Raw genomic sequence first — 18,007 nt, 5'->3', positions numbered from 1 at the left:
TTCTCCAGTCTCACAGCTGTGCCAGAGCTAGCCTACATCCTCATACCTCCCTCCTGATAGAACTGGTTGCTGCCCTGGCTCAGTGGGGGCCCTGGAGCTCCTTGCCCCCCTCCTCACCCTGCTGACCTACCCCTTTTTGAAGCACACCCACTATGATGTCACAAATCTTCTGACATCACCCCAGTGCAGACCGACATCATCCCTGCAAGGGATTCCAGGGCTTGAGAGGGAATCAGCCTCTGTCTCATGAGTCCATTCATGTCTGTGGTGAAGTCCATTGAGCTGGTGGTGCCACGGGATGTCTACGTGTCTGGGTCAGAGGTGGACGGGCAGGTGGTGCTGAGCCTCCACAGCACCCTGGTCAATCCCCTGGTGAAGGTGGAGTTGATCGGAAGGGGCTACCTGGAGTGGATGGAAGAAACCAATGCCCACAAAGATTATAGCCAGGCCTCCAGCTGCGTCAACCGGGCAGATTACGTCCACAAGACAAAAACATTTGAAATCCAAGGTGAGAGGGGAGGGATCCATTTTGATTGGCATGTTATGGTAATGTGAGAGGTAGCAGAGCAACTCCAGATGGCCCGCCCACCTATGAAATTGGGCTCTGCCCCAAAGACTGTGGCACAAGAAGCAATGATCGGAGCGAGTGTGTCTTTGAGCATGAACTGAGTGCCATTCCTTCATTGATCACAACCAGGTGACAACAGATGCAGGGATGCCAACTCTTTGCCTGGGACAGTCCTTGAAAATTTGAGGGTGGTGCCTGTGGATTTGAGGAGGGATTCTTACCTGGCATCTATAGTATACTATAAAGTTTGCCCCGTGACCTGCCATTTTGTTCAGGGGGACTCATCTTGCATGGAAATCAGTTGTAATTCTGGGAGATCTCCCGGCCCCACCTGGGGGTTGGTCCTACAGTAGAGAGAAGAGCTTTCAGAAACATCCAAAATTCTCAGCTGAATTCGATTCCAGTAATTCAGGTCTCTGTTATGCATATCTCAAGGTGAATTGGACTGGATGCCATTAAGTTAAGGACAGCAGAGATCTGGCCCATTAGATGCTCTCTGTCTGACAAATATTGCTTTTTCTCCGGAATCTGACCATCTAAGGTCTTTCACATGTATGGTTTATTTCAGAAATTTCCACAGAATAAGTAGGAAGAAATGACCTTTTGGGTTACCTCAAGCAATATAATATTTTGGGTCAGGTTCTGGATTATTATTGATTGGATTTTTAAAAAAAAATATCTCCCATTAAGTAGTTCTAGAGAATGGAAATTTAGGGTCCTTCAGAATTTGATTATAAAACAATATTAAGAAAGCTAGTGTTGTATAGTTGCTGGAGTGCTGGATGAATCCAGGAGACACAAGTTCAAATCTGTACCTTGCCATAGAAGCTTTCTGGGCAACCTTGGGCTAGTCACACATTCTCAACCTAGCCTACCTCACAGGGCTGTTGTGAGGATAATATGGAGGAAAATTGTGTAAGCTGTGTTGGGTTCTCATTGGAGATAAAGACGAGGTATAGATGAAGTGAAATATTTTTAGAAGACGATGACATTGGATTTATATCCTGCCCTCCACTCTGAATCTCAGAGTCTCAGAGTGGCTCACAATCTCCTTTCCCTTCCTCCCCCACAACAGGCACCCTGTTAGGTGGGTGGGGCTAAGAGAGCTCTCCCAGAAGCTGCCTTTTCAAGGACAACTCCTATGAGAGCAATGGCTGACCCAAGGCCATTCCAGCAGCTGCAAGTGGAGGAGTGGGGCATCAAATCCGGTTCTTCCAGATAAGAGTCCACACACTTAACCACTACATCAAACTGGCTTACAATTATGAAAACAATTTTAAACAATTTAAAAAACAGTTATGTCTTTTCCCAACAGTGTTCTATTTTGAGGAATTGAGCACCTGACTTTTCATACAAAACCCCCCAGAATTCATCTCCAGTTCAAAGTGTCTTAGGTGCAGTCGCTGAAGCAGAATCACTAAGGCAATGACTTAGAATGACTAAGGCAAGAAGTCCTGGGTTCAAATCTCTTCTCTGCCAAGTGTGCCCCGAGGCGGCCTTGTTAACCTCACTAGGCTGGGCTTTCACACTGTTTATGTTGTACATCATGTTAATTTGGGTGCTTCCGAAATAATAACTATGACAAAGATGATTAACAAAGATTCCTGGGGCACCTTAAAGTGGTATTCATCATTCCAGGACCAAGAAAGCACATTACGTGGCCACTGGCCACAAGTTCCCACAAGGCTCCATTGCTCTGGCTGCAAAGGACTAGGACAGCTAGCCCTTTGGAAAACACTGCAGTGTCACCATTGTTGTTATATGTTCAGTTTCTAGTGCCAGGGGCAGAATCTTCTCTAGTGTGCAAGTGCAGAATCATCTGTGCATGGGCATTATGGGATGGGCTGCCTGAGGGGATCAGGAGGGGCCCCATTCTCCTGACTTTCTGCAAACTGAATCATTCCAGAGGGCATTTCTGCCCAGGTAACAGGGCTCTACTGGACAAAATGATTCACAAACCGACTTGGATAAATGATCAGTAGCTGTAGTTTACTCTGCTGTGTACAGCGTGCTGTAAGTAAGATCTCATTATGTAAATTCTGCACCACTTAATGCCTCGTGTTCATACTTAAGCTGTGCTTCAGTTTCTTCTGGTTGGTTCCCAACTTCTACAACCCTAATGCTCTTGGTTACTGAAAGTCCCATTTTGTTGACTCACTCTGCTATCCGCCTCGAGTTCTTGGGAGAAAGCCAGCAAGCCTAGGGTTGCCAAGTCCAATTCAAGAAATATCTGGGGACTTTGGGGGTGGAGCCAGGAGACATTGGGGTGGAGCCAGGAGTAAGGGTGGGACAAGCCCAATTGAACTCCAAAGGGAGTTCTGGCCATCACATCTAAAAGGACCATGCTCCTTTTAAATGCTTTCCCTCTATTGGAAATAATGGAGAATAGGGGCACCTTCCTTTGGGGCTCATAGAATTGGACCCCATGGTCCAATCTTTTTGAAACTTGAAGGGTATTTTGCAGAGAGGCACCAGATGCTATGCTGCAAATTTGGTGCCTCTACCTAAAAAAACAACCTCCCCCTCCCAAAGCCCCAGATACCCACAGATCAGTTCTCCATTATAGCCTGATTCTTCTTCTGGCTGCAGCTTAGATCAGATTTATCTGTATTTGTTTAAGACTTTATTCATTGTGTATTATGTACAAAGAGGAGAGCTTCAACAGCTAGTAATTAGATGCATGGTTACCTGCAGCTGAGGCTTTAGTGGAAAGAATACGTAAGTAGAGACGCTGCGCAGTAGTGACTTGAGAACTGATCGTGCCGATGGATTGACTGGGAGTCCAATTCTATGAGCCCCAAAGGAAGGTGCCCCTATTCTCCATTATTTCCAATAGAGGGAAGGCATTTAAAAGGAGCATGGTCCTTTTAGATGTGATGGCCAGAACTCCCTTTGGAGTTCAATTGGGCTTGTCACACCCTTACTCCTGGCTCCACCCCAATGTCTCCTGGCTCCACCCCCAAAGTCCCCAGATATTTCCTGAGTCGGACGTGGCAACCCTAGGCTTATTCCAGGGCTCTAGAAGTATGGGAAGTAAGAGGCATCTCCTTCTGGCTCACAGGGAACTGGCTGGGCCCCGGCGTCCACAGGTTCAACTTCAGCTTCATCCTGCCTCCCAGAATCCCCTCAACCTTCACCAGTCGGGTCGGGCGCATCTGCTACTTTTTGGAAGCCGTCTGTGCTACACGTGAGCTCATCCTAGCCAAACAGAAGAAATACTTGATGGTGCAAGGGACCTCTGTCTACAGACAAGACACCATAGAATCTAAAGTAAGTGTTGGGTCTCAGTATTAGGGCTGCCAACCTCTGCCAACCTGGTGGCTGGAGATCTCCTGCCATTACAACTGATCTCCAAGCAACAGAAATCAGTTCAGCTGGAGAAAATGGCCACTTTGGAAGGTGGACCCCATGGCTTTATACCCCACTGAAGTCTCTCTCCTCCACAAACCCCACCCTCCTCAGGCTCCACCCCCCAAATCTCTAAGTCTCTGCATGAGTTCCTGTTCTTGGATTCTCTCCTTCTATGTAGCAGGCACATCCCAATTGTGTTTGATTTTTTAAACTAAATGTTTGATTTTATTTAAAAAAGCAAAAAAGACAGACAAACAATACAAACTTAAAAAATACCACCACATCTTGCCATAGAATCATAGTGTTGGAAGGTGTCTCCAGGGTCATCTAGTCCAACCCCCTGCACATGATGAAAGCCTCATCCGAAAGTATTTGAGCTTCAGCATCTGACCTTCCAGGGAACAGTCAGGGTTGATTTGCCTTAGGACTGACTGATTTGATCTTCTTGCAGTCCAAGGGACTCTCAAGAGTCTTCTCCAGCACCACAATTTGAAAGCATCTATTCTTCTGTGCTCAGCGTTCCAGCTCTCACAGCCATGCATTACTACTGGGAATACCATTGCTTTGACTATATGGACTTTGGTTGGCAGGGTGATGTCTCTGCTTTTCATTATATTGCCTAGGTTTACCATAACCACTACCCACTAGCTATAGGGGTGTCAAACATGTAGTTTGGAGGCCGCATCAAGCCCCCAGAGGGCTCCTATCAGGCCCCTGAGCAACTAACTGTCATCTGCTTCCTTCTCCCTCTCTCTTGCTTCCTTCTGCATAACAGCTTGCTTTGCCAGGCTTGCTCAATTGCACAGGAGCTACAGAGCAAAACCTCTATTTTCTCCATTGGCTGAGGCTCCTCCCTTGGGGAGGAAGGGGGGAGGGAGAGCTTGCTTTGCCAGGCTCTCTCAATCGCACAGCACAGCTACTGAGCCAAACCTCTCTTCCTTCTATTGACTGAGGCTTCTCACCCACTCCAGTCCCTGGGGAAGGAAGGAAAGAGCCAGAGCTTCCTTTGCCCAGTTCCCTGGATCCCATGGGTGAAATACAAAGAAAGCACTTTAAAGTCCAATGAATGCTAATGTTTTAAGCATGTTTTAAGTTTTTTTAAAAATATATATTTGTGTTTGTCTGTGTTCTTTATAAAATTTACGGTATATCTCTGCTACCTAATCATAAATAGATTAGGCCCAGCCCAACATGGCTTGGCCCAACCCGACATGTCCCGACCCCTCAAAGTCTCATTTATGTCAGATCCGGCCCTCATAACAAATGAGTTCGACACCCCTGAGCTATATGAAAGTTCTACTCACTTTACCCTGTTCCCTCGTCTAAAGAAGTCTGCCTGCATACGGAAGCTTACATTCTGAATAAAACTTTGTTGGTCTTAAAGGTGCTACTGGACTCCTACTTTGTTTCTCATCCCACTTGCAAGAGAATTTAGCAGATTCAGTAACGTTTCAATCAGACTACATAATTTTAAGAGAGATTATTCCTGATGCTGTATAATTAGATTTTCAAAGCCATTCAGTTGCCTTAAAGGGTAATTGTTTTACGAGGAAGATTCTCATCTGCATATAACCAAAGCAAGATATTTGATCATTAGTGATTGTTCTCACCTTATCAAAATGAGTGATATCGCTCTGGGAAATCAAGTTCATATAACAGTCTAAATTACTGGTTTCCCATTTGCCTAGAGCAGAAAACTGAAACTTTTGACACAACATCTAAGCCTCTCACAGCTGATCCCAGGGTGTATCTGGAACCTGCATATCTCAGGGACCTTCTCTCCCCACATGTGCCCCACTGAGCCTTGCGCTCGACCAGTATCTTCTGGTTCTCCCTGGCCCAAAAGATGTCCAGCTAGTAGATTCCCAGCCTGTTGAGATGAGGGCCCTGTGGTACTTACTGCAGTTCTGCAGGGCCTGTAAAATGGAGCTATTCCACTGGGCTTTTCATTGAGGCAGTGGGGTCCAAAGTTCCTTCTCAGCCTTCCCTGCTGATAACCGTAGCCTAGTGGTCAGTGGCTCAATACTCCACGGCACCACGGCTTTTTTGTAGCAGGAACTCCTTTGCATATTAGGCCCTGATGTAGAGCTTACAAGGGCTGTTAGTACAGGGCCTACTTTAAGCTCCAGGAGGATTGGCTACATCTGGGGTGTGTGGCCTAATATGCAAAGGAGTTCTTGCTACAAAAAAAGCCCTGCAGGCCGCTACTTTGGTCCTTGTTATAGGAAATTTCTGAAACATTTTAATTGTTTAAAGTTTTCTATTTTAAATTTTTAACTGAATTTTGTATTATTTTGTCACAATACCTGTGTGACCTTGTAAGCTACCCTGAGCCCACTCATGGGTAGGGCAGGATATAAATAGAAGAAAGCAGGGCTTTTTTTGTAGCAGGAACTCCTTTGCATATTAGGCCACACACCCCTGATGTAGCCAATCCTCCTGGAGCTCACAGTAGGCCCTGTAAGAAGAGCCCTGTAAGCTCTTGGAGGATTGGCTACATCTAGGCTTCCCAATCCCCAGGTCCCAGCGGGGGATCCCCTGGTTTTACAGGCTTCCCCCCTCCCCCAGCCAGCTGGCCGGCGGGGGAAGCTCCACCCCCACAGCCATTATGCACCTCCAGGAACGATTCCCATAGGGAATGATGAGGAATTGATCCGCGGGTGTCAGGGGCTCTGAGGGGGCTGTTCTTTGAGGTAGAGGTGCCAAATTTTCCATATAGCATCTACTGCCTCTCCCCAAAATACCTCCCAAGTTTCAAAAGGATTGGACCAGGGGGTCCCATTCTATGAGCCCCAAAAGAAGGTGCCCCTATCCTTCATTATTTTCTATAGAAGGAAGGCATTCTAAAAGGTGTGCTGTCCCTTTAAATGTGATGGCCAGAACTCCCTTGGAGTTCAATTATGCTTTTCACACCCTTGCTACTGGCTCCGCCCCAGGTGTCTCCTGGCTCCACCCCCAAAGTCTCCTGGCTCCACCCCCAAAGTCCCCAGATATTTCTTGAATTGGACTTGGCAACCCTAGCTACATCAGGGGTGTGTGGCCTAATATGCAAAGGAGTTCCTGCTACAAAAAACAGCCCTGGAAGAAAAGAAAAGAAAACACCTAGAATTTCCTTTTATACTTATCCCAAGCTAGCAATACATTAGTAATTGCAACATTATCACTTTTTATGAATTCTCTTCCTTGTGACGTTTACCAGAGAAAAGTTCTAAGTGGAATTTTAAAGATGCTTTGCTCAGTTATTGGTTCTGATGACCTGCTATCAACATTTAACTATTGACAGATTGGTATTAGTTTAGCAGCGTCATGGAAAGCTTTGATATTAGGAATAGCAACAGCCTGTTACTTAAGTTTGTTTTACTTCCAAATGAATTCATGAAACATTCCTTGCCACTTTTTAAGAATCTTCTTGCTAATAGCATGCAGAACATTCACCAAAGGATACATGGACACAAATCTGACATCAGGAACCACAAGACTGAGAAACCTGTAGGAGAACACTTCACCCTTCCAGGACATTCAATGGGTGATCTCAAAGTAGCTAATTTATTGCAAAGGAACTTCGGGAACGGACTGGAAAGGAAAATGGCTGAACTATAAGTTATTGCAAAATTTGGAACAATCTTGCCCCCCAACTTAACAGGAATATTGGTTTCTTATCTCATTGCATATGCTAAACTCATTCAATCCTTACAAAAAGGGCTAAACAACCTTTGTATGTTGTTATATTTCTTTTTTGGAATAGTATATTGGAACAGTGAATGTATTATAATGTGATGAATACTGGAATGCATTCTTCTTGACATAAGACAGCACCCCACCTTAAAGGAAAGAATGCTGTTAGCTAACTCTGTGCTTGAGAGGAGATGAATGGAACATAACAACAGTCTCAATTACTCTTTAACAATTAAGTAGGATACTTTTACATGTTAGTCTCCTACTTTGACATATTTATTGCTCCACTGTTTGTTCCCTGTAATTAAATCCAAACATAATGTGACCTATAAACTTAGGTTGTTATTACTATTTAGTCTTTGCATACGTCAAAACATCCTCGTTAAGTTGTATGCTAATTTGCTGTTTGCCTTTGTAGAGGAAACCACAATTTTCTGGTTAGGCTTAGAGAGAAAGCCACCTCAATACTCCTTTATACTGACAACACACTACTTATATCCCATTCACAAGTTGGTCCCAGAAGGCTTTTAAAACAGTTTAGCCTTTCTTGTAAAAACAATTTCTTAAAAGTCAATTATGATAAAACTAAAACAATCATTTTTAGCAAAAGGCCTCAATTTCATGAATAGACAATGGACGGGAAATTATTAGAGCAAGTGTTCTCATTTAGATATCTTGGGTTAAATTTTCATAGCTCTGGTTAGCACATATTAAACATACGAAGAGGAAATCTGAAGAGGTTATATTTGGTATCTTCAGGTTCTACAGAACCAGGGGAGGCTGTTTGGTACCTCCAGTATTAGAAACAGATAGGACCAAGGTATTGCTGCAACTGGCAATATTAAGGCTTTTTTATAGTCAGAGTTGTGCAGCATTGGAATCAGCTCCTGAGGGAGGTGGGGAGCTCCCCCTGACCGGCAGCCTTCAAGCAGCAGCTGGACAAACCCGGTCAGGGATGCTCTCGGCTGATCCTGCACTGAGCAGGGGGTATGGACTAGATGACCTCTATGGACCTTCCAACTCCATGATTCTAGGATTCTAAGAGATCGTTATAATTGGATCCCATACAAAGAACATGTCTGCACTTGTGACCAGAAATCTATAGAGGAACTGGTCATGTGGCCCTCTATCGTCTACGATTTGCATTAGAGCATGAAAGATATCTCAGGAATATTTTCTTACAATATCCAGGGAGAGTGGACAGTGATGGACGAATTATATTGCTTGTTGATTAAAAAAATGGGTGACACTGCAAATGGCAAAGTTTGTTGCACAGGTGATAAAGACCTTGTCAAACACAACCACTGTTAATGCAGCCGATGGATTAATCTTTGTATTATGTCTGAATGATTGAATTCTTATTGGTTTTAACATGATTTTAAAGCTGTAACAGATATTAAGAATTTAATTGTTGTGATTGCTGTATTGTGGTTTTTATGTTGCTTCTGGCATTTTGGTGATATTTGCTAAGGCTTTGGGCCAATGCAATAAAATTTACAGCAGATGGTTAACTTCCATTTCTATGGATCTAAGGAAGTGTGGGTGCACATGAAAGCTCTAACCCAAAAAAAGGTAGTTCCCTATGCAAGCACCAGTCGTTTCTGAGTCTGAGGTTACGTTGCTTTTTATGGAGTGGTTTGCCATTGCCTTCCCCAGTCATCTACACTTCCCCACCCCACCCCAGCAAGCACCTCATTTTGCCGACCTTGGAAGGATGGAAGGCTGAGTCAACCTTGAGCCGGCTATCAGAACCAGCTTCTGCTGGGATCAAACTCAGGTTGTGAGCAGAGCTTAGGACTGCAGTACTGCAACTTTACCACTCTGCATCACGGGGCTCTCCTGAGTAAACTTTAGTTGGTCTTAAAAATGCCACTGGACTCAAAATTTGTTATGCAGAATATTCAATAGCAGACAAATCAGTTTTGGTATTAGCATTATCTTAATGGCATTGATACGCCCTCAAATAGAAAAATTGAATGATTTCCAAAGGGCAATAAAACAAAGTTTATAAGGAAGATGAAAATTATTACTAAAACATTAGCTGTTTGGGCTTAAAGATAAATCAAGACAATGTCAGTGTCTTAGAGGATAATGTCAAACCAATGATACTTGCATTAAACAAAAACTTGCCCTTTAAAAATAGATTCAGTTGGGCTGAAGCAGCAGAACGAAGTTTGAGTCCAGTGGCACCTTCAAGACCAACAAAGTTTAATTCTGGGTAGAAGCTTTCTTCTTCAAAGAAGTGTGGCTGCACATGAGAGCTGATTTTCACCTTCCTTATAAATTTGATAAATCAGTTTCTTGCAAGGCATTATTGAAAGGCAATAAAACTTTTTTTTTCAACATTTAGCTCAAGGATCTCTAACCTTTTTGAGCCTATAGGACTTCTGACAGCATGGTTGGCACAGGCACAAAATGGCTGCCATAAAATGGCTGCCATGGGAGTTGGAGTCAGATGCAACCTTCAGTTGGGGACTCCTCATTTATCCTGACCAGGGGTGGAATTCTAGCAGGAGCTTCTTTGCATATTAGGCCACACCACCTCTGATGTAGACAATCCTCCAAGAACTTACTAAAAAGAGCCTTGTTAGCTCTTTAAGGATTGGCTACATCAGAGGTGTGTGGCCTAATATGCAAAGGAGCTCCTGCTAGAATTCCACCCCTAATCCTGACATTAATGAAAAAGACTGAAGACACTGTTCTTGGAGAGGCACCCTGATTGTGTCTGATGCAGAAACACAGGCTGTGGAATCCAGAAAGGATGACTAAACCTTAACTTGTTTGGGGTCTTAGAGTGTTGCATAGACTTTGGTCTGTGCTCAGTGGACTAACGCCATGATGGGAGTCCTTCTGTCTCTTAAACTCTCACCCTGTGACCTCTCTCCCCTCTCCCGCCTCATTCCAGTACCCTTTGGTGGTAGAAGTAGAGAAGGAACTCAATCACAGCTGCTGCTTCAAGAGCGCTCCCATCACATTACGCCTCTCTCTGTGCAAGAATATCTTCTCACCAGGGGACAACATTGCCTTCACCACCGAGATCACAAACCAGACAGGCAAGTCTATCAGGAAAGTGGTCTTCATCCTCCACTCGGTCGTCCTGTACAAGGGCTTCAACCTGAGGGCCGAGCACCGCACCTTGGAAGAGCGTAATGACTTGCTGCGCTTGGAGTCGCACCTGGAGGCGGGGTCCTGCGTGGACACCAAGATCCACAGCACCCTCCTGCTGCCCAAGGTCATGATGGTCACCAGCTCTCACAAGTCCGATGACATCATGGACATAGGGTACGACTTGACAGGAACCGTCTACTTCCCCTGCATGAGCTCTGTGGAAGCCCGGATCCCCATCATTATACGGAACGAAATTCAAGACTGAAAAGCATAGGAAAGAGAGCAGTTCACCCCACCCCACCCCACTCCATCCTTTTATCCAAAGTTGTTCATAGTTTTTTCCAGTGGATCTTGTATATAAAGAAATACATCCTTTTGTGTGCAAGAGTCCGGTTCCCTTAAAGGTTACCTCTAAACACATCGGCAACTTTTTCTCCTCCAGTTCCATCACCTGTGGTCATCCAGAGACCTCTGTACTTTCTCCTGTGCTGGCCCTTACACCTAGAATTCTGCCCCACAGACACAAAAACCACCACAAACAACAATAAAGCCCCTCACACAATCCCTCTCCTCCATCAAATCCCTCCTCAAATCCATCTTTTCCAGGAAGCCTTTTGGCTCAAACCCTTAGTCCACACCCCCCCCCCCCCCACACACACACTGAATCAGGGAATTTTAAAAGGAAACTATGGAACTGCACCCTGGTACCTGGCTTGGAGGTATCCATGGATTTTTTTTCTTTTGTAGCAGGAACTCCTTTGCATATTAGGTGACACACCCTGGGGCCTGATGTAGCCAATCCTCCAAGAGCTTACAGTAGGCCCTGTACTAAAAGCCCCATAAGCTCTTGGAAGAACTCCATGGCACAGAGTGGTAAAGCTGCAGTACTGCACTCGGAACCCTCTGCTCACGACCTGAGTTCGATCCCAGCGGAAACTGGTTCAGGTATCCGGCTCCAGGTTGACTCAGCCTTCCATCCTTCCGAGGTCTGTCAAATGAGTACCCAGCTTGCTGGGGGGGAAATGTAGATGACTGGGGAAGGCAATGGCAAACCACCCCATAAAAAGTCTGCCGTGAAAACATTGTGAAAGCAACGTCACCCCAGAGTCGAAAACAACTGGTGCTTGCACAGGGGACTATCTTTACCTTTTTAAGCTCTTGGAGGATTGGCAACATCAGGAGTGTGTGGCCTAATATGCAAAGGAGTTCCTGCTACAAAGAAAGCCCTGGAAGTATCCATCACTGCAATATGCTTATGTGCTTCTCTTGTGTGTTCCGAAACACTTTGTGTCACATTCCACAATACTGAGGAGGGGAAAATCCTCAGAAGTGGGAATTTGACAGCTCTTTGTGCAGAGATTGTTCTGTTCAAAATAACACAGTACAAACGTTGTGTGGCTTGAATTTCTGATCTGTGCAATGCTGTGTTCCTAGCTGCATGTCTTTTGGTCCCCAAGCAGCCGTGGATCTAAAGCTTGATTGAAATGTGACGCAGATGAGGCATTTCAGGAGGGTGTCATTTCACCAGCAGCCTCCTCCCTGTGTGATGAGCATCAGCTCAAGGAACTAGAATGAAACTCTATTCCTTCCTCAGTCACCTATTGTTACCTTTTAAATATCCCATTTTAGATGGTGAACTCCTTGGGGAATTAGTCCTTTCCTAGAGAGCCATGAACGTCAGAGGCACTGCATAAAGAATATAAAGACATGGTTGTTACTTTTATAACAAATAGCAATACCCTCACTTCACACTGTCAGCCAAGGTTGCCCTGTTTGCTCTGTCTTCGGCCTCACATGTTTTCTCCCACAATTGCTTCCCTCAACAGAAGAAACCTGCATTTTCACCTTTGCTACTCCATGAGAGCCTGGCACGGCTTTACAAAGGTGACCAACATTGATCATAATGATGCTTATTGTAATATCCTGGGTTCGGAGACGTTCAACCGGAGCCAGGCTTGATTCAAGAACAACTAACAAGACAACGTGGCGGGGTCGGGTCCCCGCTTAGATGCATTTCCCAGATCAAGCTCCCCCCAGCCCAATCCTGGTGCTTAGGAATCCATGTGCTAGTCGCCCATTGGTTTTTAGGTACAGTACAGTCCGTGTCAGGTGACCAGCAGTTTCCCACGGTTCCTCCAAGTGCACGAAGCCATATGGAGCTGTAAATTCAGTGCATCAAATGCAATACACAACACTTATCATCAGGTCTTGACTTCAGCAGGAGCTCACAGGAGCACAGCTCCTGAACCTGAGGGTTTCCCCTCTTCCTCTCCACTTACCTTGTCCATTGAATAATCCCAAGATAAGGAGAGCGGGCAGCCAGCTTTGCCACACCCCCAGCAACCCTCATTAACCTCTGGAGAAGCCCACACCACCCTTTCTCCACTTCTTATGTGATTTTGGGGGTGGGTGGCTTGCTGGCCTTTTGACTGGGGTGGGGGGACCAAGGAGAGTCCCAAGTGAATGAGGCCTGCTTGGGCTGGTTGGATCTCTAGCTAGCCCAAGCAGGTCTCACACACCTGGGGCTCTCCTTTCTTGCGCTTGGTTGTAGGGGGGGCAGCATATGCTAATGAGTTATGCTAATGAGCTCCACCACGTATTTTTCTACAAAATGACCCCTGCTTATCATGACATTCTTATGCAAGAATGGATGCCTGAATAATGAGAGAAATATTATACCATCCTTAGCAGTTGCCAATCTCCAGGTAGGGCCTGAAGACCTGCTATTACAACTGATCTCCACACTATTGAGATCTGTCCCCTGGAGAAAATGATTGCTTTGGAGGGTGGATTCTATGGTGTTATATGCCACTGAGGTCCCTCCCCTTCCCAGCCTTTCCAGGTCCCCCCCCCCCCACCAAAAAAACCCCCAACAACCTGATCTAAGAATTCTCAGCCCAGAGTTGGCAATTCTGTGTGCTCCGGTATCCCATTCGGGACTCAGACTTCTGGGCTTGAAACTCAACTCTTGTTTCAACCATGTGTATGTGTGATCTCCCCCTGCTGGCAACTAGCAAGGATGACACCTTGCCTCTCACCTAGTTCCAGGTAGCAGGTAATCACCAGTGCAGTAGATAGCTGAGCTTGTGGAACAACAGGTTACGGTTCCTGAGGATTGCAACAGGCCGCCCATGCAGTGCTCTGCGATTGGAGAACTTCTTGGCTAAGATTCCTCCTGTCACATGTTTGGCAGTTCCCTATATTAGAAGGCAAGCCAAGTAATATTTGTACCGAAGCGTCTCCAGGAGCCCAGGGAAGGATTGCAAAGAGATCAGAAGGGGAAGGATGAGTGAAGGTAAGTCTAGCAGGACTTGTCTTGGGACACAGCAGAAGGGGATCAGTTTTGATTGCTCCAAAGCTCAAGCAGGTGTACTCAAGGGCCAAGATGCTGCTGTTCCCTGTGAAAAACCGAGAGGAGCACCATCGTCTGGTTGGGATCAGCTGCTCCCATTTGGTGACTTGCTAGCCATTTTGGTGTAGTGGTGAAGTGCGCAGACTCTTATCTGGGAGAACCGGGTTTGATTCCCCACTCCTCTGCTTGCAGCTGCTGGAATGGCCTTGGGTCAGCCATAGTTCTTGCAAGAGTTGTCCTTGAAAGGGCAGCTTCTGGGAGAGCTCTCCCAGCTCCACCCACCTCACAGGGTGTCTGTTGTGGGGGGAGAAGATATAGGAGATTGTGAGCCGCTCTGAGTCTCTGATTCAGAGAGAAGGGCGGGGTATAAATCTGCAATCTTCTTCTCCTTCTTCTGTTCTGACTTTGTCAATCTGACCTTTCTCTGCCTGCCCTTCCGACTCCTTAGTGCTTGGTTTGTTTGGGGTTTGTAAGCCAGAGATCAAAACCTGAGTCTTAGTTTCATTTCTATGTAGTGCCAGAAACTGATCCACATCGATAGCAGCTTTGGTTTTGTCTAGAAACCAGATAAAAACTGCAATCAGCCCACGCACAGCAATTTAACTTCTAGAGACCCCCCAAGGGGGGAAAGCTGAAAGTTTGAAGAAATTAAATATGTTGGGGGGGGGGAATGCTAACAAACATTAGGGAAATCCTTAAAAGTCTCCCCCAAAGGGCCACTGGGACACAGCAATGGGTACCATAAGCAAACAGGACCAAGGCAGCCAATGATGCCCACATTCTGAAACTGCTCTCTGGCACAAAGGCTCAGGTGGGAGGACAGGTGATGCCCACGACTTCCGAAGCCATCTCTGCATTCTGATCTTGGCAGCCGACTCCCATCTTTGCAAGCTGTCATTATCCTGCCAGAGCAAACACAGAGATGACTCAACTTGTTTGTAGTAATCTGAGAAGAATGTTTCAAAATTGCGTTATCCATTCCACTGTTCAAAGCTCTGGGTTGCTTTGTCTTCTTGCCATCAAGTCACAGCTGACTTTGACAAGGATTTACAAGGGATGGTGGCTCAGTGGAATAGCATCTGCTTGGTAAGCAGAAGGTCCAAGGTTCAATCCTCAGCATCTCCAACTAAAAGGGGTCCAGACAAATAGGTGTGAAAAACCTCAGCTTGAGGCCCCAGAGAGCCGCCGCCAGTCTGAGTAGACAAGACTGACTTTGATGGACCGAGGGTCTGATTCAGTAGAAGGCAGCTTCATATGTTCAAGAGAGGAGCAGAGGAGGTTGGCCATCGCCTGCCTCTGTGGATCAGCTCTGGAATTCCTTGGTGGTCCCCCATCCAAAGACGAAGCAGGGCCAGTCCTGCTTAGCTTTTGAGAGCTAAACCCAAGGCGGGGCCATGAAGAATATTGGGAGATCCCCCCCCCCAGCTCAAATCTCCCCTTCCAAGAAGCAAACCTGTTTTCTTTCCCCTAACTAACTCCCCTCTGCATTTTGTGTCTCCTAAAGCATGCTCAGGCTGCTTTAATTTTTTGGGGGGAGGGGGGGGGGAGGCAGGCCCCGATTAACCATTAGGCAAAGTAGACACTGGCCTATGGGCCCCCATGCCAGCTTTTCCCCGTGGTTTCTCCCTGCTTGCAGCCCTCCCAGCCTGCACACACAGCCAGCAACTGAGCCGCTCTTTGTCCAACTTGAATGGTGGAGCTGCTGCTGGCGTTGTTGCCAAGTTTGCCTCTCTCTGCCTCTCCCCTGCAGCTTTGTCAAAGGGGCTTTTGAGAAGGTGCCTGAAGGCTGCAGTGGGGGCCGTGGGCAGTGGGGTGGGTTGACTCTGAGATAATTTGTGAGGAGGTCCCCAAGATTATGACTGCCTAGGGGCCTCCACAGAGTTTCGTACCGCACTGGGGAGCAGTGGTTGGGTTTTTTTTAAATTACAAAGTAATTTTCCACATCCCTAGATAGTTGCTCAGCTGCACAGACACCCTCAGAGTCCCTAAGAACTGTCAAACCTGCTATTCCCAAGAGTGGCTCTGTGGATGGAGGGGTCCTCTACATGACAACGGCAGAATTTGAACAAGGGACTTTAGAGGGTTCTTTTCTGTATCCTTCCCGGACAGAAGGAATAGGATGCTTTGCTGAATCAGGCAGTGGGGTGGTTATAAAATCATAGAATTGGAAGGGACCCCCAGGGCCATCTAGTCCAACCCCCTGAACAATGCAGGAAATTCATAAATACCCCCCCACACACCCCCAGTGACACTTGCTCCATCCCCAGAAGATGGCAAAAGACTCCTCCGGACTGGCCTGGAGAAAACTTGCTGACTGACCCCAAAGCGGTGATCAGCATTTCCCTGGGTGTGAAAGAACTAAGCACTGATGCAGCCCTTCCTGCCTCTCATGATCTGCCTGAGTTCACACAATCAGCATTGCTGGAAACTGCCCCAAAAGCCCATCTCCTCCTGATAGGGTGGCCAAGTCCAATTCAAGGAATACCTGGAGACACTGGAGGTGGAGCCAGGAGACACTGGAGGTGGAGCCAGGAGACACTGGAGGCGGATCCAGGAGCAAGGTTGTGACAAGCACAACTGATCTCCAAAGGGAGCTGTGGCCATCACATTTAAAGGGACCGCACACCTTTTAAATGCCTTCCCTCCATTTGGAAATAATGAAGGATAGGGGCACTTTCTTTGGGGGCTCACAGAATTGGACACCTTGGTCCAATCCTTTTGAAACTTGGAGGGTGTTTTGAGGAGAGACATTGGATGCTATGCTGAAAAGGTGGTGCCTCTACCTCAAAAAACAGCACCCCCAAGCCCCAGATACCTGCAAATGATTTTACTCTATGGGAATCAGTCTCCATAGGGAATAATGGAGTGGCCAGCAGACATTTCCCTCCCTCCCCCGCTTTCTGATGACCCTGAAGCAGGGGGAGGGCCTCCGAATTGGGAGATCCCCTGCCTCCACCTGGGGATTGGCAGCCCTACCTCCTGACTCAGCCTTCCAGCCTTCCGAGGTTAGTAAAATGAGTACCCAACTTGCTGCAGCGGAAATGTAGATGACTGGGGAAGGCAATGGCAAACCACCCTGTAAAAAGTTGCCGTGAAAATGTTGTGATGCAGGTCACTTCAGGGTCAGAAACGACTGGGGCTTGCACAGGGGATGACTTTTTTTAAAAAAAAATGGGACTACCAAGTTAAAAGACAATTTGCCTCTGGATGTTGAGAGTTGAGTGGCAGAGGGGTCTTACCTTCATGTTTTGTGTGTGAGATGGCTACTGTAGAACTGGCCTATTAGCCATAGTGACTTTCTCAAAGCCTTCATGGTCAGAGGCCGTATACCTTTAACACCAGTTCTTGTGGGTTTCCTATTGGACCAACTGGCCGCTGGCTACTTGTTGGAGACAGAGTCAAGGGACGGAAAGAGGTCTGTCTATTATATTTGGTCTTCCTCCCAGATGTTCAGCAATGTACACACAGTTTTCCTTCCCCTTTATGTCCTCCCAATAGCCCTGTGAGGTAAATTAGGTTAATTAATTTTCATATGGCATTGTGCGTAGTATAGCCAGGAGATCCTAAGATTGTCTAGCAGTCAGAAGTTCTAGCTCCTATAGCGTTATGAACCAGTCAGTTTGGTGTAGTGGTTAAGTGCATGGACTCTTATCTGGAAGAACCGGGTTTGATTCCCCACTCCTTTGCATGCAACTGCTGGAGTGACCTTGGGTCAGTCATAAATCTCTCAAAGCTGTTCCTCTCGAGAGCAGTTTCTACCAGAGCTCTCTCAGCCCCACCTACCTCTCAGGGTGTCTGTTGTGGGGAGGGAAAGGAGACTGTAAGCTGCTGAGACTCCGGTAGTGAAGGGTAGAGGATAAATCTAATTGTTCTGCCGGCTATTTTGTTCATCTGAATACTGTAATTGACTTTTATTATAATATGATTTTATTGCGATTTTATTATTATGTTGT

General features: G+C 46.3%; 2 protein-coding genes across 2 annotated transcripts in view; both read left to right on the top strand.

Moving 5' to 3' along the window:
- The first annotated feature begins 238 nt into the window (after positions 1-238).
- On the top strand, positions 239-10,983 carry ARRDC5 (arrestin domain containing 5). The gene is made up of 3 exons (XM_060233454.1): positions 239-508; positions 3,630-3,838; positions 10,500-10,983. The coding sequence occupies exons 1-3, from the start codon at positions 247-249 to the stop codon at positions 10,965-10,967; spliced, it is 939 nt and encodes a 312-aa protein (XP_060089437.1). The 5' UTR covers positions 239-246; the 3' UTR covers positions 10,968-10,983.
- A 2,806-nt stretch (positions 10,984-13,789) lies between these two features.
- Positions 13,790-18,007, top strand: part of LOC132567204 (perilipin-3-like) — a 34,290-nt gene continuing 30,072 nt past the window's right edge. Inside the window, exon 1 of the mRNA XM_060232872.1 lies at positions 13,790-13,997. Coding sequence (XP_060088855.1) covers positions 13,988-13,997 — 10 coding nt within the window. The 5' untranslated portion in view covers positions 13,790-13,987. The remainder of the gene's footprint in view (positions 13,998-18,007) is intronic.

The sequence above is a fragment of the Heteronotia binoei genome, chromosome 2, assembly GCF_032191835.1.
Source record: "Heteronotia binoei isolate CCM8104 ecotype False Entrance Well chromosome 2, APGP_CSIRO_Hbin_v1, whole genome shotgun sequence".
NCBI lineage: Eukaryota > Metazoa > Chordata > Lepidosauria > Squamata > Gekkonidae > Heteronotia > Heteronotia binoei.
The sequence above is the reverse complement of the archived record's forward strand: the minus strand, read 5'-3'. Positions and strand labels throughout refer to the sequence as shown.

Excerpts from the sequence above, each read along its gene's own strand:
- ARRDC5 (XM_060233454.1), top strand. The coding sequence starts at position 247 with ATGAGTCCATTCATGTCTGTGGTGAAGTCCATTGAGCTGGTGGTGCCA. Across the intron at positions 509-3,629 it reads AAAAACATTTGAAATCCAAG|GGAACTGGCTGGGCCCCGGC; the intron begins GTGAGAGGGGAG and ends TCTGGCTCACAG. Across the intron at positions 3,839-10,499 it reads AAGACACCATAGAATCTAAA|TACCCTTTGGTGGTAGAAGT; the intron begins GTAAGTGTTGGG and ends GCCTCATTCCAG.